At 41.2% G+C, this 25088-nt stretch overlaps 1 protein-coding gene across 1 annotated transcript; it reads left to right on the top strand.

Annotated features, from left to right (window-relative positions):
• Positions 1-1812: 1812 nt before the first annotated feature.
• On the top strand, positions 1813-22403 carry f5 (coagulation factor V). Its single transcript, XM_004572976.4, has 25 exons — positions 1813-2076; positions 2322-2404; positions 3077-3199; positions 4594-4806; positions 4899-5060; positions 8481-8702; positions 8790-8955; positions 9069-9249; positions 9772-9868; positions 9985-10190; positions 10787-10934; positions 11030-11242; positions 11816-13868; positions 13976-14144; positions 14409-14645; positions 14789-15005; positions 15092-15271; positions 15417-15533; positions 15648-15719; positions 16398-16483; positions 20637-20792; positions 20905-21049; positions 21239-21390; positions 21562-21744; positions 21848-22403. The coding sequence occupies exons 1-25, from the start codon at positions 1916-1918 to the stop codon at positions 21992-21994; spliced, it is 5889 nt and encodes a 1962-aa protein (XP_004573033.3). The 5' UTR covers positions 1813-1915; the 3' UTR covers positions 21995-22403.
• The last annotated feature ends 2685 nt before the right edge of the window (positions 22404-25088 follow it).

Here is a 25088-nt window from a genome sequence, read left to right on the forward strand (position 1 = left end):
GGCCGTACTTGGAAAAAATAGTGTGCATCGGTAATGTGGACCCGTATGAAATAAGGCAGTGGAGCGGAAACTCTATTAGATTAGATTAGATAGAACTTTATTAATCCCTCGGGTGGGTTCCTCTGGGAAATTCGATTTCCAGAAAAGCACAGCACCGACAGAAGTTACAGAGTTACAGAATATTATATATATATATATACACACACACACACACATATATATATAAATACAGAGACAATATAAATAAAATATACGAAGGGGATAAATAGAATAAATAGGAATAAAAAATAAAAATACAAGTGAATTGCACATTTCAAGTATTGAGTCTATTGCACTGTTGACTATTTACAAAAGTATTGCACAAAAGGTATTGCACAGTGAGGTGAAGAGGCACTACAACTTAGTTGTTCCCCCCTCCTTTGTCCTCCTGTTTCCCCTCCCTCTCCCCTCCAGAGAGGAGTTAAACAGTCTGATGGTGTGTGGGACAAAGGAGTTTTTAAGTCTGTTAGTTCTTGTCTTTGGGAGAAGCAACCTGTCACTGAACAGACTCTTCTGGTTGTTAATGGCCGTGTGCAGAGGATGCCCAGCATTGTTCATAATGTCCATCAGTTTCTTTAATGTCCTTTTCTCTGCCACTGTCACCAGAGTGTCCAGCTTCATGCCGACCACAGAGCTAGCCCTCCTGATCAGTTTCTCCAGCCTGGATGAGTCCTTCTTTGCTGTGCTGCTCCCCCAGCACACCACAGCATAGAAAAGTATGTTCACGGGACAAGAAAATAAAGTACAATCGAGACAAGGGGAAATAAGAGACAAGAGAAAAACGATACACGAATAAAAGCGTGAGTATGAGGCTACGTCCACGTACCCAGGTATTTTTGAAAACGCAGATTTTTCTATGCGTTTGCACCTTTCATCCACACGCAAACGGCATTTTCGAGATTTTTAAAAACGCCTGCCAGGGTGGATATTTTCGAAAACTCCGTTTTTGCATTTACACATGGATGAGAAAAACTGAGAAAATCCAGCGTCAAAGGTGTGCGCATTTTTTGACGTCACACTGTGCGCCACGTTATTGTTTCGGTGAAATGAATTTCTACAATACTGTTACTGTTAATTTTACTCTCTGCAGTGTTTGAATGCTTACATATACACACACAGTTACTGTCCCTCCACACATACGACTCAGTTCTGCTTCAATGCCCCAGCTTTGTTTACTTTTTCCCACCGAGGCTTCTAGACTTCTGATTGGCCAACATTTCTGCATCGCCACCTGTTGCTTTGGCATGTTCATAGCAGCGTTTTCCTTCATTTCTGCGTTTACGTGTGGACGGGATTATTTTTTAAAACGAAAACGGAAAATCTCCGTTTTCAAAAATACCCGTGTACGTGTGGACGTAGCCTCAATAGATTTTTTTTGTCTTTGTTTTATGTAAATGTGATACTTTAAGTCACATCTTACTTAAAAATAATAATAAACTGGTAAACACTAAGTGAATGTCCAGATATGAGTTTAGGCTACATTTAATAGTATTTCAACTGCGTGAAATTGGGGTAAACCAGAATGACGTGTGGCCACACCTATTACACTTACAGTAATGCTTCCCTGAAATTATGGCATGTTTTTAAGAGTGGTTTTCTGGAACATTCTTAGGCCAGAGAAATTTATGATCAGAATTTCAACACTCATTCCCACCATCAACACCCTTCGGGCATGACTCACAGCAACGCACATATGTTTCCGGTTGCAAAAGGGAAGAAAAATATGCAGAGGCGCAGTTCATTGCCCTGGGACATAATGTTTGAACTAGCAAGTGTGGGTATGTGTACATGTGTCAGTGGCAGATAAAGGACACAGCAGACTGTCAGCTCCCACGTTCTTGAGTTGTAGAAGAGAGCACACTCTCTGATCATAAGTATGAGGCTCCGTGTCCGGACTGGAGCTCGCTGGCTCCTACCTGTCCTGGTTCTTCTGACTGCCCACCAGGTCAAAGCAAACCAGCCTCAGCCTAAGGAGAGACATTACTACGTTGCTGCTGTGGAGATAGATTGGAAATACTCTGGCAACGACACAGACGGGTAGGACAGCACTTCAAACTTTGATAAAGAGTAACTGGAATGCTTTTTTGTCTTTTGTTTTTTTGCATCTGGTAACTTTATTATTGTATTTTTAAAAATCCGTTTTATTATGAAATCAGTAGTCACACCATGTTAAATCAGTAAATTTCACATCTTAGACTCTATGCACCATTGTGTAAGTATTGTGGGGATTTTCTTATGTGTGCACAATGAGTAATGTTTTGTGTTTTTCCACCCTTCCTTAGGTCTGGACCCACCTATAAGAAAGTGGTCTTTCGGGAATATGAGAAAGGCTTCAGACAGGCTAAGACTCATCCATCGTGGTTAGGTAAATGCTTCATGCGGTTTACATGAACACACCGTATGTCTGGTTTAAATTTTTAAGTAACACTTGCGCTGTCTGCACATTAACTAACCTGTGAGATAGAGGGGTGTATTTACCAATAACGGTCCCAGAAAGCAGTTACCATGTACATGCATGTATATTAGAGACTTAATGAACCAGTGTTGAGGAGCTTTTAAGGTGCCCTGGTGTCACGCAGTGGGAAAAAAACACAGACAGTCGCTATCAAATGCACTCTTTTTACTTTAGGACACATTAGGTTATTATTATTCATTTAATGTATCACTCCGAGTGCATATTAATGGATAAGCAGCTACCACTTTTGCTAATTTTTCTCTGAAGGAACTGAATTAAAAGGTTGGACTTTCTCCCTTCCACCTCTTATGTGGTGCCAAAGCATATATTCATTTGCAGGATAGTGAAATAACAGTCACAGAATAATTCCTTTCCCAGAAAGCAAGAAAAAAATATAAAGCTGTATTTACAAAGAAGAAGGTTACTTTCATTTTATTGCAAATGTTTACGGTCAAGTTGCTGTGCAAGTCAACAGTTAAAGAGAAAGAGTGATGAGTCAGTCTGTGTTTATCCGAGTGTGTCCCTGTGATGAACTAAAGCCTTTGAAACGACATGATTCCACATAAATAAACTTCTCTGCAGGTCTCCTTGGTCCCACGCTGAGGGCAGAAGAAGGGGAGACGATTGTTGTAACTTTCAGAAACATGGCCACCAGCCCGTATAGCATCAGCCCACACGGTGTGGCTTATGGGAAACAGTCTGAGGGTGAGTGCGTATTAACCCAGCTGCTAACAGATGAATGCAAAAGATGCTGCTATCCTTAAAACAACAGTACCACTACTTCATAACATAGTCTGCCTCATAATGTTACTGTGAGTGCTTGTGATGTCCCTTATTGTAATAATTACACAACATTAGCCAATACAACAAACAAATCTGTTTGACTTCTTCTAAAATATTAACCAGGCAGGCAGATTATCAAAGCAGACAGTTCTGAAGTCCAACAGGAAGAACTGCTAAGCCTTAGGAAATCACTCTCTGAGACTTACGGGAATTAAAGTGAACTTAGGAAATTGAGGCAAAGTGTTCCTTAATTTGCTCTTAATACAAAAGTCAGAGTACACAGGAAACACAAAAATGTAAGAAAACCATGCAGGAGAGTCTCTATTATCTTTGTAAACTGTTTAAAGCTGGTTATAAAAAAAGCTCTAAATCTTCTCAGACTTCCACATACTGCAGACAACGAAAGAGCGAACTAAAGGAGGCAGTTTTATTTAGGGTGTAAAAACTAACATTAAACACAAAACTAAACTAGAAACTGGAAACTACAAACTTCAACTAGAACACAAGAAAACGAACCAGGAACTCGGGAACGGCTAGGAACACGGAGGAAAACACAGTATTGTGAGAGTACAACGCAATAACAAGCAGGGGAAGACTGAGAACTAAAATACACACGTAGGAAACGAGAGGATGGGGGAAAAGGTGGAAACACAGCTGGAACTCATCAGATGTAAAAACTCAAAACACTGAACACAAGACAGGGACTATCAAAATAAAACAGGAAACACACGAGATGCACAGAGGCATGGATTTGATACTGAACAGAGGGAACACGGAGCACCGGGACAGGAGCGACATGAGACACGACTGACCGGGGAACAAGAAAATAAACATGAAGACAGAACAAAATCCACACTAAACGTGAGGGGCACAGGAACAAAACCCAAGAACTACTAGAAAACTTAAGGAGCTAGAAATACAAAACAGAAACCAAAACGCTAACTGTAGTAAATCATGATAACACAAAATATAAAACACCGGTTCACTGACCCAGGACCATGACAGTAACAAAACAGAAACTTTTGAAAGTCTTGTGAACATGACATCAGTGCAACTAAGGAGATTTTCTCTATATATTTTAATTTCATTTTAGTTAGTTTTCCAAGTTTACAAGATCATTTAAATTATTTTGAATTTCTTTTTCAAAAGGCTGGTTTTTATTTTATTTTAGTTAACTAAAATGTTGTTGTTTTTTTCACATCTAGTTTTAGTTTATTTTTTAGTTGTAGTTGCTGCACACCAGTGGCATTTTGTTAATTTTGCCATCATGATATTATTTATCTGTAATTCGGAGTAGTTATCTCCTTTCTTCACAGGAGCCTACTACTTTGACAACACGTCACAAAAAGAGAAAGAGGACGACAAAGTACTTCCAAACAGTGAGCACGTTTACTACTGGGAGGTGACATCAGATGTTGCTCCTCAGAAAAATGACCCCACCTGTCTTACCTACACCTACATCTCCCATCAAAATGTGGTCAAAGACTACAACTCTGGCCTCATTGGCACTTTGCTCATCTGCAAGCAAGGTAACTATGAAAATGTGTTGGTGCTTTTTGTGTTTTTTTTACACTGCTTTTAGAATTTTGAACGCTCTCTTTTTTTCTTTCTCTCTGGGCAGGCAGTCTAGATGAATCAGGGCAGCAGGCTGGCATCCACCACGAGTATGTATTTCTTTTCGGGGTTTTTGATGAGAGCAGGAGCAAATACGAGCCTAGCGGCTATACCTCAGACAACCATGTGAAATATACTATCAATGGATATACAAACGGATCTCTGCCAGGTAAGTCTGTATAACACTCAGTTATTTGTCACTAAGGGATCTAAAAGCTAGCCTTTTTTAATATATGGATTCTACAATAATACAATACAATAATGAAGTATTCAATAGCAAAACAATGAAAACTATATATATATATATATATATATATATATATATATATATATATATACATATATATATTTATATATATATATATATAATCGACTACGGGTTAAGGTCTGCTAGATGATGTTAATGCAGCACTACGGACGATATCTACAACCACGATTACCGACACTAACAAGCTGATCTACAATACAGCAGCAGTGATCAGTGAGATGCTTGGCTACAAGTTGAACAGCCACAAGGGGCAGTACCCTCCATGGAGAAGGAGGCTAGAGGGCAAGATCAAAGTAGCACAGAGGGAGGTTAGCCAACTAACGGAGTTGCAGAAAGGTGCGACAAAGAAGGTGCATAAGAAATACAGCAAGCTGTCCATACCTGAGGCCTTGGAAACTGCCAAGCAAAGACTCATAGCCTTGGCCAGCCGCTTGAGGAGGTACACCAGAGAGATAGAAGGCAGGAGAATAAACCAGCTGTTCTCCACAGAACCAGCAAAGGTGTACTCTCAGTGGCAAGGGAACAATAAGAGAACAGCATCACCAAGGCTGGAGACGGAGCAATACTGGAAGAGCATATGGGAGAAGGACACAACCCATAACGGCAATGCTCAGTGGCTAGTGGATCAGAGGGCAGACCACAGCGACCTCCCTGAACAGGGTCCAGTAACCATCACAGTGGCAGATATCCAAGAAAGGGTCTCCAGTATGAAGAGTTGGACAGCACCAGGGCCCGACATGGTTCACGCCTACTGGCTAAAGAAGCTGACTGCAAGAATACCAGAGGCGCAAAACCACAGCTACTGGTAGACAGAACAGTCAGCCGAGACTGCAAGACCAGGCTGACCAACCTGTGCACTGCCTGGATTGATTACAAGAAGGCCTATGACTCAATGCCCCACAGCTGGATACTGGAATGCTTAGAATTGTACAAGATCAATGGGACCCTAAGAGCCTTCATCAGGAACTCAATGGGGATGTGGCGTACAACACTAGAGGCCAACTCCAAGCCCATAGCACAAGTCACCATCAAGTGCGGGATCTACCAAGGAGATGCTCTGTCCCCACTGCTGTTCTGCATAGGCCTGAACCCCCTCAGTGAGATAATTGACAAGACTGGCTACGGATACCGACTACGGAACGGAGCAGTTGTCAGCCACCTCCTGTACATGGATGACATCAAGCTGTATGCCAAGAGTGAACGAGACATCGATTCCCTGATCCACACTACCAGGCTATACAGCAATGACATTGGAATGTCATTCGGACTGGAGAAGTGTAGTCGGATGGTAACAAAGAGAGGGAAGGTAGTCAGAACTGAGGGGATTGAACTACCAGAAGGCAACATTGCAGACATAGAGGACAGTTACAAGTACCTGGGGATCCCGCAGGCGAATGGGAACCATGAAGAGGCCGCTAGAAAAGCTGCAACCACCAAGTACCTGCAGAGGGTCAGGCAAGTCCTGAGGAGTCAGCTGAATGGTAAGAACAAGATCCGGGCCATCAACACGTACGCCCTGCCCGTGATCAGGTACCCTGCTGGGGTAATAGGCTGGCCAAAGGAGGAGATAGAAGCCACTGACATAAAGACAAGAAAGCTCCTTACCATGCATGGAGGGTTTCACCCCAAGTCCAGCACCCTGAGGCTGTACGCTAAGCGGAAGGAAGGGGGCCGGGGACTGGTGAGTGTCAGCACCACAGTCCAGGATGAGACAAGGAACATCCAAGAATACATTGGGAAGATGGCCCCAACTGACCGAGTGCTCAGTGAATACCTCAGGCAGCAGAAACCCAAGAAAGAGGAGGGAGACGAGGAACCATCATGGAAGGACAGGCCCCTGCACGGTATGTACCACCGGCAGATAGAGGAGGTGGCTGATATCCAGAAATCCTACCAGTGGCTGGACAAAGCTGGACTGAAAGACAGCACAGAGGCACTAATCATGGCAGCACAAGAACAAGCTCTGAGTACAAGATCCATAGAGGCTGGGGTCTATCACACCAGGCAAGACCCCAGGTGCAGGCTGTGTAAAGATGCCCCAGAGACAATCCAGCACATAACAGCAGGGTGCAAGATGCTAGCAGGCAAGGCATACATGGAACGCCATAACCAAGTGGCCGGCATAGTGTACAGGAACATCTGTGCCGAGTATAACCTGGAAGTCCCGAGGTCAAAATGGGAGATGCCCCCAAGGGTGGTGGAGAATGACCGAGCTAAGATCCTGTGGGACTTCCAGATACAGACGGACAAAATGGTGGTGGCTAACCAACCGGACATAGTGGTGGTAGACAAACAGAAGAAGACGGCCGTAGTGATCGATGTAGCGGTTCCGAATGACAGCAATATCAGGAAGAAGGAACACGAGAAGCTGGAGAAATACCAAGGGCTCAGAGAAGAGCTCGAGAGGATGTGGAGGGTGAAGGTAACGGTGGTCCCCGTGGTAATCGGAGCACTAGGTGCGGTGACTCCCAAGCTAGGCGAGTGGCTCCAGCAGATCCCGGGAAAAACATCGGAGATCTCTGTCCAGAAGAGCGCAGTCCTGGGAACAGCTAAGATACTGCGCAGGACCCTCAAGCTCCCAGGCCTCTGGTAGAGGACCCGAGCTTGAAGGATAAACCGCCCGCAGGGGCGTGCTGGGTGTTTTTATATATATATATATATATATATATATATATATATATATATATATATATACATATACATATACATATATATATATATATATATATATATATATATATATATATATATATATATTAGTATTAACAAAAGCTATGGACTAAATTGTTACGTTAAATACAGACCCCAGAAGCAGCCCAGAATTTCACAGTTGTTTTTTCTGTTCTCCTCTGATGTATACTAAACAATTATTTACACTGGCATCTCTGATTCACATTTCCATGAGATTCATTAATCTTTAGCTACAGTTCACTCCATTTCTCTGACAGCTGGGGTTTATACAGTGAGTTGTACAAAAAGTTTTGACATTGGCACAAAGTTTTTCATTCATTTCATGCTGCTTTTGTTTTTAATGAAATTATTATTGACAGGTTTCTATGATAAACTGAAGAACAATCACAAAGATTTAATCATTCAAAAGCTGCAAGTTGCAAAGTGTACCAAAAGACCTTTGTGCCATTGCCAGAACTTTTGGCCACAACTGTATTTTCAGGAACAGTGACATTGCTGATGGAATTGAGTGGTAAATGCTAGGGTGTGTATGTCGGTGTAAAGGAAAAATATTGACTGTCATGTCAATATTGTCAATATTGACAATGTAAAAACCATAAAGAGACTCAGAGTTTCCTCTTTTCCTTCCAGATGTCAGCATGTGCACCTATGCCCCTGTGAGTGTACATCTGGTGGGTATGAGCTCAGAGCCAGAGGTATTCTCAGTGCATATGAACGGGCAAGTACTGGAACATGCTGGGCATAAAGTGTCATCAGTCGGGCTCATCACTGGTTCCTCCATCACTGCCAGAATGGTGGCTATCCACACAGGACGCTGGCTGCTCTCCTCACACACCGTCAAGCACATAGAAGGTAAGTGTTTCTCTACATTAACCAGAGTAGAAAAGTATTCACCTGTGTAGTTAAACTGACAGTAAAAATTCATTCCTATCATTGCAGCTAGCATGCACGCTTTTGTGGATGTGATAAATTGTAAAGGATTTGAAAAACCACAGCGGTGGGTGAGCTATGCAGAACAACGACAAAGCAGGGAGTGGAAATACTACATCGCTGCTGAGGAAATTTTCTGGGACTATGCGCCTACCAAGCAAGACCATATTGATGAGTAAGCAGACTATATTTTAAAACATTTTAGGTATTTTTTTGTTTATGAAAGATTAAAACTGCAAATGTGCCGACATGAACTGATATAGAAAATTTCTCATTTTTTTTGTGTAGGGACTTCAAGCGCCAGTACCTGAGTCAGTCACCAACACGCATAGGTGGGAAGTACAAGAAGGCAGTGTACACTCAGTACAAAGATGAGACGTTCACTGAAAAATCAGAGAACAAGCAGAGGAAAAATGAGCTGGGTATTTTGGGCCCAGTGATCAGAGCGCAAATCAGAGACATTATCACGGTGAGAGAACATGTATTGAAGCCAAATTATAGTCACTTAGCATATTATGAGTTCAATTATTATTCATATCACTCCACATGATCACACGAGCCACATAACTCAAAACATATTTAGGAAAAAACAGCTTAAAAGTACCATGCTGCAAATGCTTTACTTTCAAAGCAGTCTCACTCTTAGTTCTGGCTGAGGGAACCTGGTTTGGAGGGTCACCAACGTGCACTGACAGGCAATAAAATGACAATTATTTAGGCATCAACAGTCTTCACTAAATGATTTAAAACAGAATATTATTTAACTACGTTCAAAAATTCAAAACCTATCTCTCAAAGACAGGAAATAGATGTACTTTTGAGTTGAAAGTCAACACTTTATCCAGACAGTCAGTGGTATTTCAAATCAATAAACACAGAGCTAAGACAAGTATCTTGTGTGTGTCTCACTAAAGTGGACTGCAGGGATTGTGTAATTATTTCACAGTGATTACAGACTGTTTGTCCTCATGTACCCTTACTGCTGTTACAGATTGTTTTTAAGAACATGGCCTCCAGACCCTACAGTATCTACCCGCATGGACTGACAATAGAGAAGTCCCAAGAAGGAGTCAACTACCCAAAAGGAGGTACTCATTTCTCATCCCATTTAAAGCAAACGTTTTAAGGCTGAACAGCCCACTTTAGTTTGCTTATTTTAAAAGTTGACATATATTTGATGGAGTTTTTGTATTATGGTTTCCAGGAAACCATTCTCATGGTGTCCAGCCAGGTGAGACACACACCTATGTGTGGAAAGTGGTCGAAGAGGATGAGCCTTTGGAGGGAGATTCCAGATGTCTGACACGACTTTATCACAGTGCGGTGAACACACCACGGGACATCGCCTCTGGACTGATTGGACCAATGCTCATCTGCAAGAGTCAGTCCCTCAATGTCAGGAATGTGCAGGTAAGAAAAACAGCTGCTAGACACTGGGCACCAAAAATAAAAAATAAATAATAAATGCTGCTTTCAGTGTTATTTGGTTTGCGTCCAGACTCCACACAGAAAGGCCTCAGTCTTCATATTTAAGTGGTATTTTGAATTAAGTTTGGTTTCATATAGTTTTTCAAGTTCACTTATTTAAGTTGAATTCAGTCCAGTTTTATTCATATAGCACCAAATCACAACAACAGTTGTCTCAAGGCGAGTTATATTGTAAGGTAAGAACCTACAGAGAAAGGCCCAACAATCAGATGTCCTCCGAGCAAGCACTTTGGCGCCAGTGCAGAGGAAGAAGAAACCTCCGCCAGAACCAGGCAAAGAGTAAAACTAAACTTAGTTTGTGAGCACACAATCTTGTTCAGTTAGTTATCATTCTTTAGTTTATGTTTAGTTAACAACTATTGAAAAAGATTTTAATGAATGTTGTTTTAATTTGTCGAATAATTTGATGATGACCAAAATACCTGCAAGCCCAAAAACTATAAGACTGAGATGTATTTGCTGTTGATATAGAAGCTGATGGTGTGAAGAGGAGTACATGTCTTTCTTTTTGTCTACAGCTGAAAGCAGACAAAGAGCAGCATGCGATGTTTGCGGTCTTTGATGAGAACAAGAGTTGGTATCTAGAGGATAACATTCGCCAATATTGTAATCAATCTAAAGTCAACAGGGAAGACCCAGAATTTTATAAGTCCAATATCAAGCACAGTGAGTTTTTCCTTGAGCTAATTAAGGTTCATATAACATATTGGCCTTGCATTTACCTGGCTGCAGTCAACTAACTGTCATGAATTACCTTACAGCTGTCAACGGTTACATCTTTAAGGACGACCCACCCTTGGGCTTCTGCAGTGGTGAGGTTGCAACATGGCACGTGTCCAGCATTGGCGCACAGGACTACATCCAGACAGCTACTTTCTACGGCCACACATTTGAGCTGAATGAAAGAACAGAGGACTTCCTAAGCCTCTACCCCATGACTGGAGAGACCATCACTATGAACATGCTCAACACTGGTCAGTAAGGACTGACAGTGCTCATATTATGTCAGATTCTTAACATCCAGATAATTATTTGCCAGGATATTTTTTACCTTCAGAAAGACATTGAAAGTAACACTTTATTGAACTGCATGATATTAAGTGTAGATTCATAGATGCAATAGCTCTGGTGTTAAAATTAAAACCAGTGCAGTTGCACAGAAGTCTATGGAAACAGAACCCTCAGTGCTCTTTTTTGTGCCCTAAATAAATGCTTTTCTGATGAGTTTATGGCCCTAATTGTTACATTACAGATCATAGTTAATATACAAGAAGTTCATTTTGTACAAAGTTGTAAAGGTGAGGATATGCTCACGATTTATCAAAGATAGTGTCCTTTGGTTTCATGTTTAGAGGCACCCCAGGCTGGTGGGTTGATGGTGAGAACAAAAATGTTTCATGACTTCACGAAACTTCATAAGTGTAACGTAACATTTCCCATATCCATCCTATATAGTCCATGTAATTAACCAGTCACTGCCACCATCCGAAACAGATGCACACTCCATAGTTTTATCACTGATGTTTTTTGTGTCTCTTTTAAACCAGGTGTCTGGCTTCTTGCTTCCCTGAATTCCCACGAGACAACTAACGGAATGCGTGTTAAGTTTCGGGATGCTGAGTGCTTCCGTGACTACCAGTATGAGTACGAAGATTCATTGCCAAAAAGTGAGTTTACTGTGTGGAAGCCCCCTAGCTTGGAGGAAATCAAAGAAAAAGAAGAGAAAGAGAAGGTAGATCCAGATAAAAACCCATCACTGGAGCCAGATATCTACACACAAATGTTTGCAGAAGAATTGAATCTCAGGTCTCTCAAGAACCAGTCTGCTGACTCAGATATGGAGAACTTGGACCTCTCTTTCCTGGATTACGATGTTGTTGATGTCCTTGAAAAAGATATGAACAGCACCCTTAATTTCACAGAGATAAAGAGTAAACCCGAGACCTCCACTATAAACTCAGATGCATTAACTGAAGTGTGGTTTCTTATTTTGAAAGTCCTGAATATTACAATAGGTAATTTGCAGAAACAAAGCACAAGTGAGAATACAACACATATACTGAACAGCAGTACACCATTGACACAGTCAGTTTTAGAGAGTTCCACTCTGTATCAAACAGAGAACCTAACTGGTTTGAATAGCCACAATGTGTCACAAAAGGATTCCAGTACAACTAGAAATGGCAGTTTGTCATCAGAGACTACCAGACCTAACGTAGCATTGCAAGAGCCGACCAATCTCACTGCAGTACTATCAGGAAATTCAAGTAACAGTTTAGAAAGGGAAAGAATAAATGTAACACTGACCACTGATAACCACACTTCTATTGAAGAGGTTGTACAGGACTCTGAGGAGAAATACACTAGAGGGGATGTGTTCTCTTACTCTGTGCCTCTGTCAAAGCCGAGCATTAACAATTTCAACAGTAGCCTAAACAGCAATTTATCAGCTGACACTCTGCTGGAAAATACAAAACGGGAAGACGAGACTAACACTGCAGTAAAGTATGGCAACACGTCAGCAGAGAGAACAAACCATTCATTGTCAGTTCTAGAGGTAGATGCTGAAGAAGTCAGCAGCAACATTAAAAGGAACAACTTAACCATCTTGGAGTTGACTAAAAGGACAGAAAATAAAACCAGTGACAATAACACTTTTTTGAGCTCAGGAGAGCTAGAGTATGGACTTCAAATTAACCTTGAAGTTGTGACTACTCCAACTAATTCCAGCTATAAAAATGTAACCCAGATTTTGCTTGAGAATGAGCAAAATGTCACAGGGGATGCATCCAGATCAGCTCTATCAGTGATGAGCAGTATGGGGCGTGAGGAGAATATCTCAAGTCTCTTTGACAAGTTGACCAACACATCTTTGGAAAGTCTTTCTAATCAGACTACAGTTTCAGGTAACCAGTCCCTCAGTTCTGAAGAGCTAGGTTTCTCAGAGAGCAGTGAAGAAGTGATCATCTTCCTTAAGGAAAACAATACAGAGGCTATTAAAACCAGTTTGGTCAAAATACAAGGTCACAACTGGACCTACGAAGGAACTTACCAAATGATACCTGAGGAACTTCCAGACCAGTTGAAGAAACACTTTGAGAAGGAAACCCCTCAAACAACACTGCCTCCAAAAAAGAAAGTCAGGGTTGTGAACCGTCGACAGAGACCAGAGAAGGGACATGGCATGAAAACAAGGAAAAGAAAGGAATACAAGCCTCAGGCCCGGAGTGGTTTACCATTCTCTCCTCGTGGATTTAATCCAGGAATGACTCCTCGTGGGTCACGGCCTCACTCACCAAAGCCCGTCTTGACTGAGGACCACGTCATTGACATGCCCGTTGTTATTGGTGTGCCTCGGCCTGATTTCAGCGACTATGAGCTTTATATTCCTGGGGGAGAACCAGATCACCTAGCGCTAGAAGAACAGGATGAATACGAGTACGTGATGTACAAAGACCCTTACAGCGTCGCTGATGATATCAAGAACCTTGACCTTGACGAGACCACAAAATATTACTTAAAAATGTCAGGCCCCAATGTCAAGACTTATTTCATTGCTGCAGAGGAGGTCGAATGGGATTATGCAGGGTATGGACACAGGTAAGCTCAGAGTTGTGAAAATTTAAAAGACTAATATAACACCTGAATGCTGATTTACAGGAAATCAAGAACATGTCAGCTAAAGCATCATCCTGTTATTTAAACAGGAGGCAAGAAAAGCATGAACTACTCAGCCAAGAAACTAAGTTCACCAAGGTAGTCTTTCGAGGTTACTTGGATAGTAGCTTCACCACACCCGACATCCGTGGGGAGATAGACGAGCATCTCGGCATCCTGGGGCCGGTCATCAAAGCGGAGGTTGGACAAAGCATCATGGTAAGACTAACCCGACATAAGCCAGCTGCCTTTACTTTCTCAATATTTATATATTCTGTCTAAAGCAACCAAGATCCATCTAACCAATTACCTTCACTAAGCTAATAGACTCACTATGCGTCCTTTATCCTGGTTTAAAGGTCAGAGCTCCTAATCTAACTCTCAGCAAGATAATCAAAAAGAGCGTTTTCCAAAAAAAGTTTATTACCCCAACCCTAACACTCCATCTTTCCAAAATGCAGAATGTGTGTCACTGTCTCGTAGGTGGTGTTCAGGAACAATGCCAACCGTCCATATTCAATACACCCCAATGGGGTGTCCTATACCAAGCGGACAGAAGGCCTCTCCTATGAGGATGAATCCCATTACTGGTTCCAATATGACAATGAGGTTAAACCCAATAGCACCTTTACTTATTTGTGGCAAGTCGGGCATACAGTTGGGCCAAAACCAGAAGAGTCTGTCTGCCGAACCTGGGCCTACTATTCAGGCGTAAATCCTGTGAGTATAATAATTAATACTTGTTATAAAAAAGAGAGATGCAGAGAATTTTCTGTGGTTTAAGTTATATCTTCAATAAAACAAAAACAAAGTAATGATTTATTTAAAATAATATTGAACCTCACATGTGCGCTTTCTCTTAGGAAAGGGATATCCACTCAGGCTTGATTGGGCCTTTGCTGGTGTGTCGAGAGGGAACCTTGGACACGAAATTAACAGATAGGAGAGAATTCACACTACTTTTCATGACTTTTGATGAGTCACGGAGCTGGTACTATGAGAAGAACTCTGAGATAATGCAAAGAAAAAGGCGAAGGAGAATCATGGATCACACGTTCAAGGAGAACCTAAAGTTCCATTGTAATGCATTACTTTTAGTGCCTTCTATACCATGCACCTATTAGAGACAAAAACAGAATTATATAAAAATGTCTTGGTTTTTTTAGCAATCAATGGAATTATACACAGCCTGAAGGGCCTGAGGATGTACACCAACCAGCTTGTGACCTGGCATCTCATCAACTTGGGTTCTCCCAATGATTTTCATAGTGTCCACTTTCATGGGCAGACATTTATACACAAGAAGAGCACCAGCTACAGACAGGCTGTCTACCCACTGCTGCCTGGTGAGAATGATATGTAAACTTAGAGTAACACCTTCTTCACCACATTTTAAACATTAGAATTCACAGTCTGCAGGATTTGGATTGTCAGCTGTAGCAGCAGAGAGAAAAGTTTCAAGTGAGTCCGTGTGATGAACTGTGTTCGCAGGGGGTTTTGCTACCCTGGAGATGTATCCATCCAAACCTGGCCTCTGGCAGCTGGAGACAGAAGTTGGCCTTAGCCAACAGAAGGGCATGCAGACACTCTTTTTGGTTCTGGATAATGGTGCAAATATAAAACTATCACTCTGCTGCATTTACAACATGATTTTCTACCCATTTTGACATGTTTTATATGTCTTACATTTTAATACTGAAATATTTCTCGTGTGTCCCCAAGACTGCTATCGTCCACTGGGTCTAGAATCGGGCAGTGTGAAGGATGGAGAGATCACAGCAATCAAAACTAGAGGTAGCTATACTACCTCTTGTCTGCAATAATTTATTTTAGCAACAAATACACTTCGGTACTACTTAACTCACAGTACATCACGAATCACTACTGATCTACTGATGTTGTTGTTACCTGGACTAAAACTAGAAGGGTAATCAAGGTCATTGCCTTTATGTAATGCAGGAAAAGGAGAAGGAAGAGGGAGGTCCTTTTCCATTGGGTGGAGATCAACTAAAACACTAAAAGGGCAGTGATAGCCAAGGAGTACAAAACTCAAGAGTAGCAAATAACATGATTTATTTACAATAAAACAAGCCCAGGGCATTTAAAAATATTAATAAAAACTAAAGCCAAGCTAGAAGTCCAACTTCTACATTATATCTACAGGTGGAACAGTCTTGAACAGATGCTCTAGCACCAACTATCACAGAAATCTTTCTTTTCACCAGTTGTGTCTCCAAATCCACCACCATATCCGACAACTTTCTATAATTCTCATAAAAAGGACTTTTACTGTGGACTCAATGCACTTCTTATACCACAAGCTGCATTCACCCCTGTCCCGCGTTATTTTCTGCACTTTGACCAATCACACTCTGATGGATACATCGGAGGCAATCGGCAGTTCGGTATCTTGTCAGAGGACCTGGGAAATTATTGCATGGTAAAGGTCTGTAATTTTTTCTGTCTTTTAAGGATACTGGGAGCCCCATCTTGCCAGATTGAACAATCAGGGTAAATACAATGCATGGAGCACAGACAAGAACAACAGCTTTATTCAGGTAATGTGGTGTAGATGTGATAACCTACACTCCCATGCTTACCATGCAAATACAGTTGTTTACATACCAGATGCGATGCAAAAAAAAGACACGAAATTCCACATTTTTCAGATGCAAACTTGTTGTTTAACATATACACACTGAAAGCGTTTGTCCTCACAAAAAATAATTTTCCTCCAACACTGGACTGAAAAAAGTAGCTGGTCCTGATGTTTCTAAACCAGAAAGGGAAGACAGAGAGATTCTGGGTTCATCCACTTCTCACAAGAAGGCAGCAGCAGGGAGAACTCCATGGTTTGAAATCCAGGAATTGAAGCTGTTTTACGACTGCTTGTACATGTTTCAGGATGTGAGTGGGGCAGTTTGAGCTCTTGTTGGCAAAGTTGGGACCACATCTGAAGAGGCAGAGAAATTATGTCTTAGGTAAAATAGTCAGAGGTTGGAAGTAATGAAGTACAAATACTTTGTTACTGTACTTAACTACAATTTTCAGGTATCTGTACTTGAGAATTTCTTTTTCTGACAACTTTTTACTTTTACTCCCTAGATCTTTAAATGACTAGCTGTACTTCCATTTTCAAAACAGCTTAGGTTTGGGATAGGTTACATTAGGTTCAGCTGTGTCATCTGTAGCGTTTATCATCTGGGGTTAAAGTGGAATGGTGTTGTGCACTCCCAACGCCAAGTATAACTACCTTGGCACAACAGTGCTCCTGCTAGCTAAAGGTCCAGCTGCTGTATTTTACAGGGAGAGAAAATTGTGTGACATGAGTTCACTCAGAGATGGAGAAAGATGTAGGAACACAAACAGGAGTGGGTAAGAAAAAGAGAGGTTAGATTTAAAGATAAAGACTGCTCAGTGACGCTTGATAAACTGCAACTTTAAAGCTTGTATTCAATGTCATAATTCTAATCACATATTTGATTTGTATATGGTGTGTTTTGATAAATTATGTATTATCATATTGTGAAATGTCTTGCAAAACAAACAAACCTACACAAACTTTATGTTCTTCAAATGTTGCATGAAAATACTGGGTAAACAGGTTAGTTTTAGTACTGCGGCGAATTCTTTATTAAAACACTGTGTGCGTCTGGTGCATAGTGGCTGTGCTGCTCATGGTCAGTGTTAGGTTACAAGTGCAGCAGAGATGAATTTGCATTTAAGTCAATGATGCTTATATTAATTAACTGAATTCCAGCTTTATACTATCTATTATAAACACCGTATAAAAAGTGTAGTGTCAGTGTAGGGGATAGACATCAGCCAAGATAGCTTGTGAAACTGCTTACATCATGTTCAGTTGTGTGAATCCACAAAGAGCAGCTGGTCAGCTGATTACAGCATGTACACAAAGAAAACCTACTGGAGCTCACGTTAGAAATTAATGTAAGTTGTGATTCTTTTCCCAACGCTTAGACTCTGCACAGATCTTAGAGTTTCCTTGATGTATCCCACTGAATCCGACTGTAACCCTTGACTGCACTCATTTTATTGTTTATCTGTGGAGGCACCCTCGACAATGTAGGCAACAGAAAATAGTGTGTTTGTTTGTTTTTAATTCTCTTTCACTTCATGTGTCCTACATAACATGTTCAAGCTAAGTATATTCATTAGAATTAGCATTTAAAATTAAATTCTCATGTACTAACATTATTTTATTATTATATTAATATAGCACAAGCCTCAGTTACCTTTGGACAAAAATGGTTAGTAGAATCAAAGACCTACAGTTTGTTTTCTTACTTTGAGTGCATATTTTCACTTTTACTTGAGTAAAGAAGTTGCTTCAGTACTTCTACTGGAGTATTTTTAACCCAGCTATCCATACCTCTACTTAAGTAAAGTCTGTACTTTTGGCACCTCTGCTATTATTTAACTATTATCACTGTATACTCGATTTCGGTGCGCTATGAGCGCACCTGTCACCAAATGCAGCAGTTTGATTTGTCACATTTATTGTTCATATGGAAAAAATTTAAAAATCTATCTTTATCTGAAAAATAAATGCTGCAAGTTTCATCAGGCGAAATGACTCAGTTGGTGTGAACAACTGCATTAAGAAAATGTGGGTCTTAAAAATATTTTTACCGCACAAAATATTTGCACAAATTTTACCTGTCCAGTGTGTAGAAGTGTCAAAGGCCAAATACGTGGATCAAAACTCCTTTTTGATCCACTTTGATCTTATGTGGGGCAGACCAGCAAAACTGCCCTTTCTGCCATTGAACAGAAGTTTAACTGCACATTTAATTCCTTATACAGTGGGGCAAAAAAGTATTTAGTCAGCCACCGATTGTGCAAGTTCCCCCACCTAAAATGATGACAGAGGTCAGTAATTTGCACCAGAGGTACACTTCAACTGTGAGAGACAGAATGTGAAAAAAAAATCCATGAATCCACATGGTAGGATTTGTAAAGAATTTATTCGTAAATCAGGGTGGAAAATAAGTATTTGGTCAATAACAAAAATACAACTCAATACTGTGTAACATAACCTTTGTTGGCAATAACAGAGGTCAAACGTTTACTATAGGTCTTTACCAGGTTTGCACACACAGTAGCTGGTATTTTGGCCCATTCCTCCATGCAGATCTTCTCGAGAGCAGTGATGTTTTGGGGCTGTCGCCGAGCAACACGGACTTTCAACTCCCGCCACAGATTTTCTATGGGGTTGAGGTCTGGAGACTGGCTAGGCCACTCCAGGACTTTCAAATGCTTCTTACGGAGCCACTCCTTTGTTGCCCGGGCGGTGTGTTTTGGATCATTGTCATGTTGGAAGACCCAGCCTCGTTTCATCTTCAAAGTTCTCACTGATGGAAGGAGGTTTTGGCTCAAAATCTCACGATACATGGCCCCATTCATTCTGTCCTTAACACGGATCAGTCGTCCTGTCCCCTTGGCAGAAAAACAGCCCCATAGCATGATGTTTCCACCCCCATGCTTCACAGTAGGTATGGTGTTCTTGGGATGCAACTCAGTATTCTTCTTCCTCCAAACACGACGAGTTGAGTTTATACCAAAAAGTTCTACTTTGGTTTCATCTGACCACATGACATTCTCCCAATCCTCTGCTGTATCATCCATGTGCTCTCTGGCAAACTTCAGACGGGCCTGGACATGCACTGGCTTCAGCAGCGGAACACGTCTGGCACTGCGGGATTTGATTCCCTGCCGTTGTAGTGTGTTACTGATGGTGACCTTTGTTACTTTGGTCCCAGCTCTCTGCAGGTCATTCACCAGGTCCCCCCGTGTGGTTCTGGGATCTTTGCTCACCGTTCTCATGATCATTTTGACCCCACGGGATGAGATCTTGCGTGGAGCCCCAGATCGTGGGAGATTATCAGTGGTCTTGTATGTCTTCCATTTTCTGATGATTACTCCCACAGTTGATTTTTTCACACCAAGCTGCTTGCCTATTGTAGATTCACTCTTCCCAGTCTGGTGCAGGTCTACAATACTTTTCCTGGTGTCCTTCGAAAGCTCTTTGGTCTTGGCCATGGCAGAGTTTGGAGTCTGACTGTTTGAGGCTGTGGACAGGTGTCTTTTATACAGATGATGAGTTCAAACAGGTGCCATTCATACAGGTAACGAGTGGGGGACAGAAAAGCTTCTTACAGAAGACGTTACAGGTCTGTGAGAGCCAGAGATTTTCCTTGTTTGAGGTGACCAAATACTTATTTTCCACCCTAATTTACGAATAAATTCTTTACAAATCCTACCATGTGAATTCATGGATTTTTTTTTCACATTCTGTCTCTCACAGTTGAAGTGTACCTCTGGTGCAAATTACTGACCTCTGTCATCATTTTAAGTGGGGGAACTTGCACAGTCGGTGGCTGACTAAATACTTTTTTGCCCCACTGTATATCTCATATACAAACTATTTTAACAGAAAGAAATCTGTCATCACAAGTCTTAAATTTTAAAGAGTAAATGTGTAAAATTACAGAAATCTATAACTGAATAACTTTGTTTAAGTAGGGATGACCATGGGGGACATCTTTATCAGCAGGAAAAGCTGTGAAACTTCTGAAAATACAATTAAAAGTCCAAAATTTATTTTCTGAAGACATCCAGTGGGACGGACTGGAGGCTTTAGCGGGCCTTATGTTTGACACTGTGCCTTAATATCTACTTTCCCCTACACAGGTAGACTTCCAGCGGCCAGTTGTGATCAGCCAGGTGGCAACTCAGGGAGCCAAGCAAATGTTCTATTCCCAGTATGTGGTCAAATATTTGATCTCCTACAGCAACGACCGCCGGAAGTGGATCTTTTATAAAGGCGACAGCGAAGGCTTTAGAAAGGTGGGGGGGAAGTTTGATCACTTCCTTTCTTTAATGCAGAGACCTACAAACTGGACAAGCTTGGGAGCAGCTATCTAATTCTCTCACTTTGTGTCTTATCCTCTCTTACCAGGTATTCACTGGTAACCAGGAAGCCTATGGGACAAAGACAAATATTTTCTTCCCTCCCGTGATTGGACGATTCATTAGGCTTCACCCCATTGAATGGTACAACATGGCAACAGTCCGCATGGAGTACTTTGGCTGTGAGCTTGATGGTAAGCCGGTACAGTAACAACGATTTTAGTAAAAAAAAAAATTAAAAAAAGGTTTGGACACTGTGCATTTCAAACCCCAGACTAAATGCATAAGACTTTAAACTGGCTGTAAGGGATGCTGTGAAAATTTTAAAAGTGTATGTTATGATCAAGTGAAAGGTCCTGAACATTTCTGATCTCCTGCCTCAGGCTGCTCAGTGCCTCTTGGGATGGAAAGTGAAGCTATAGGGGACATTTACATCACAGCCAGCTCTACAGCCACTAGCTGGTACAATGGACCCTGGAAACCATCACTCGCACGCCTCAACAGACAAGGTGCCGTCAACGCATGGCGGGCTATGGTAAATGTCCTAATATTGCCGTGATAGATAAAACAGAAGTGCATTCAGATTTAATGTGAGCATCGCGTAAAAACCAGTACACCTACAACACTTAAAAACCCTTGAGAATTTGCCAGTTCATTAGCATTCAGATTTTTCCTGATTGCCTCTCTTGTTTCTTCTCCTTCTCAGTATAACAACATGGACCAGTGGCTTCAGGTAGAACTGCCTCAGATTAAAAAGATCACAGGTGTCATAACCCAGGGAGCCAAGTCTCTGGGGAAGGAGATGTATGTCATGTCCTACATTTTGCAGTACAGTGACAATGGGATAGAGTGGAAAGAGTACACGGATAGTGAGGATGAGCCTGCCAAGGTGAGCCGTCCAACATGTTGAGCAAGTAAACTTGTGTTTTCACTGAGTGAAGTAAAGAAGTGATTGTAAACAATTCCTGTCTCTCTGCTCACATCAAATCCAGGTTTTTGTGGGAAATACAAATAACAACGGCCACGCCAGGAACTACATCTACCCTCCCATTTTCTCCCGCTTTATCCGAGTCATCCCCAAAAGCTGGATGACCTCCATCACCATGAGAATTGAGCTACTTGGATGTGACTTTGAGTGATAATAGATAATAGATCATACAGGTCAGCTCAAGCATGCTCATGAATATGCAAATAAATGGACATGAAGCTAAAAAGGTAACATAACATAGAAATACCAAATCACAGCTAACATGAAAAAAACTCACACATGTTTGTTTCAGACTATTTGCCAGATTTGTCTTGTAGCTTGAGTAACTCAGTGAATTGTCACTTGTCACTATGATTTTTTATTTTTTGGAAGTTGCAATCAAAGTAGTAAAAAGTAGTAAAAATGTAATGAGTAAGTCGGATTTGTGTGTTTTATGAAATACTAGTTGTATTTTCAAGTTTATATGCAGTATTTTATCAGGAACAAATATTGATTCATGTAAATATGTAAGCAGAGAACGAATATGTAATTTATTTCTAATAAATACAATATGCATTGTTTTTATTCGGTGTCATGTTCAGTGATGGATGGACGGTTTGCATGACTGAATACGCTGTACAAATGGAGAGCCTTGGTATCCCAAGCATGAGTGTGGGAACGCTGACATCTTCTCATGTCCTGAAGGTCTCACTTTTAACACCTCTGCTGGGGCCAAGCCTTGGTTAGCAGCACAAGAGTCAACAGACACATGCAGCTGCACACACGTTATGTTTATCCATTTGCTGATCATGTTAAACGGGGCACCAGAGGTGTGAACGTCTCAGCATGTTTGGATTACTTTGCTACTGATCTATGGAGGCAAATCAACTCACAGATAGCCTTATTGGACACCTGCAGTCTGCCTGGGAGCAGCTGCTTAACTGTGTGATTTGGAAATAATAATACTGCATGTATGCTACTACCGCACATTCAACTAATGTATATATTATATATATAATGTTCTTCCTCTATTCCCCCCCCCCCCCCCTTTTTGCACAAGTCGAGGAGCGTGTCAGGTTACACTGTGTGTTATACTTGTATAACTATGCATGTGACAAATAAAGAACCTTGAACCTACTAATACTACTACTACTGATGATGATGATGATGATGATGATGATGATGATGATGATGATGATGATGATGATGATGCAGCAATAAGGTCCTGAGTTCAATTCCACCACCCGGCCGGGGTCTTTTTGTGTGGAGTTTGTATGTTCTCCCCGTCTTTGCGTGGGTTCCCTCTGGGTACTCTGGAAATGAAAGCAAAGGCGATATATTGAGAGCGCCCTCCTTAAATTGTACTTGCTGATGTAGATTACAGTTCAGTTCAAAATACAACTGAGGTGAGATTTTGTTTTGGGACTGTTGTATTGCTGAGCAAAGATCAGCCGCAACTGTGAGATTCCACCACCAGATGTCACTGCAGTTTCACGATGGCTGAAAATCAGACCTAGACAAAATAAGAGCCCCGGAGATCATACAGTGCAAAACGAGCTGTCTCGTTGGATTATGGAGGTCCTATCTAGTGATGGGATTTCCGTCTCTTTTTAGAGAACCGGCTCTTTCAGCTCGGCTCACTAAAAAGAGTCGGCTCCGAACTGGCTCTTCAGGCTGTTTTGTTGCTTTAATTAATTTATTATTAACAATAATATAAAATTATGCACAAAAGGACACAAGTTTTGAAAATGTCAAAGATAAATTTGACTAAAGAGCAGGGGAAGAGTTGGCTGCCTTTAGAGACCTCTTTGCCCAGAAAAACACAAGCACACATATATATTCAAAAAATTTTTTTTTAAAAAGTTCATTTACCTGTTACTACCACACACCAAATCCGGTCGTTGGTACTTGCTGGCTTGTGTAGCCACTAAATAACAAAAGCTCAACACTGCACGTAGCATCCTGGAGCACTTCTGTTGTCTTTTGTACGTGCTATGGAGTTTTTACATGCTTCAGGGTTTGTACGTGTTTTGAAGTTTGTATGTGCTTTGTCTCTAGGGGCCACTGTAAATATACTTTTATTTATTCACTCCACATAAAATGTAATAAATAAATCATATAATACAAAAACCAACTATTCACATTTCAACTTTTAACTATTTAAATTTTCAGCTTTTTCCTTTTAAACAAATTTAAAGTGAAACAACACAAAACACTGCAAACCACAACACAATTAAATATAAATTAAAATATAAAAACAAAAAGAAGATGCATATTCTCTGTCATATGGGCCTGCATGAATAAACTTTCTGAATCCTTTATCATCTGCAACTGAAAATAGTTGTGGATGATTACTATACCTTTCTAATGTGACGTTGTTGTCCCTGGCGCTCTTTCTCTGTCTCTCCCTCAGCTCTGTTCCTGTGCTACTGCGAGTCCCCCCTCTTCCCAACGCAAAGCACAAGGCTCGCATGCGGAGTGAAGCGGAAAATAGTGCGAGAGAGAGGGTGAGAGAAAGGGGAAAAAACCATGGCCTGCGATAAGGAGCCGGCTCGCGTCGTTCACTCAAAGATCCGGCTCTAAGAGCTGTTTCGTTCGCGACCGATACATCACTACTCCTATCTGAGTACAGTGCAGATTATGTAACCTGAATAGTGTTCTATCTATAAAACCAGAATAAATTCCCATTTTTTAGAGAAATTATTCAATAGCTTGATTTTTTTATGGGATCTGTCAGTGTTTTGTCTCTTTGTGAATAACTCTAGCAGCAAACACGCAGTTTCCCACTGTGTGAATGAAAATCAATCACTCACAGTAAGGCTGAGATGTACCGAGTTAATCATTGATCTAAAGATGCCCCACACTGATCATACTCTCATTTCATTTCTTCTAAATGCAAAGAGAGGAAACGCAGTTTGATTATAGAAACTTGGTCATTCATCAAAGATGAGGCTATAGATCATCACAGTAGGGTGAGTAAGTATACTTACTCACCCTACTGTGATGATCTGCCCGGTGATAAAATATGAAAAGCCCTGACTCGTGATTATAAATATCCCTGCATTACACTTCTGCCTGGCAAGTGACACAGAAGTTGTTTACAAACATACTTTTAAGAAGGAGACGTCAGGGGACCGTAACTTTAACCGGGGGAAGCTTTATTGGTAATGGCGAGCGCGTAAGAGATCGCGCACACACATACGCTTCCCCTCCCTTCCCTGCGTCTCCGCCCCCACTCCTCAGGGCTCGTTAAAAAGCGCCAGTCC

This window comes from Maylandia zebra, linkage group LG16, assembly GCF_041146795.1.
Source record: "Maylandia zebra isolate NMK-2024a linkage group LG16, Mzebra_GT3a, whole genome shotgun sequence".
Classification (NCBI taxonomy): Eukaryota; Metazoa; Chordata; class Actinopteri; order Cichliformes; family Cichlidae; genus Maylandia; species Maylandia zebra.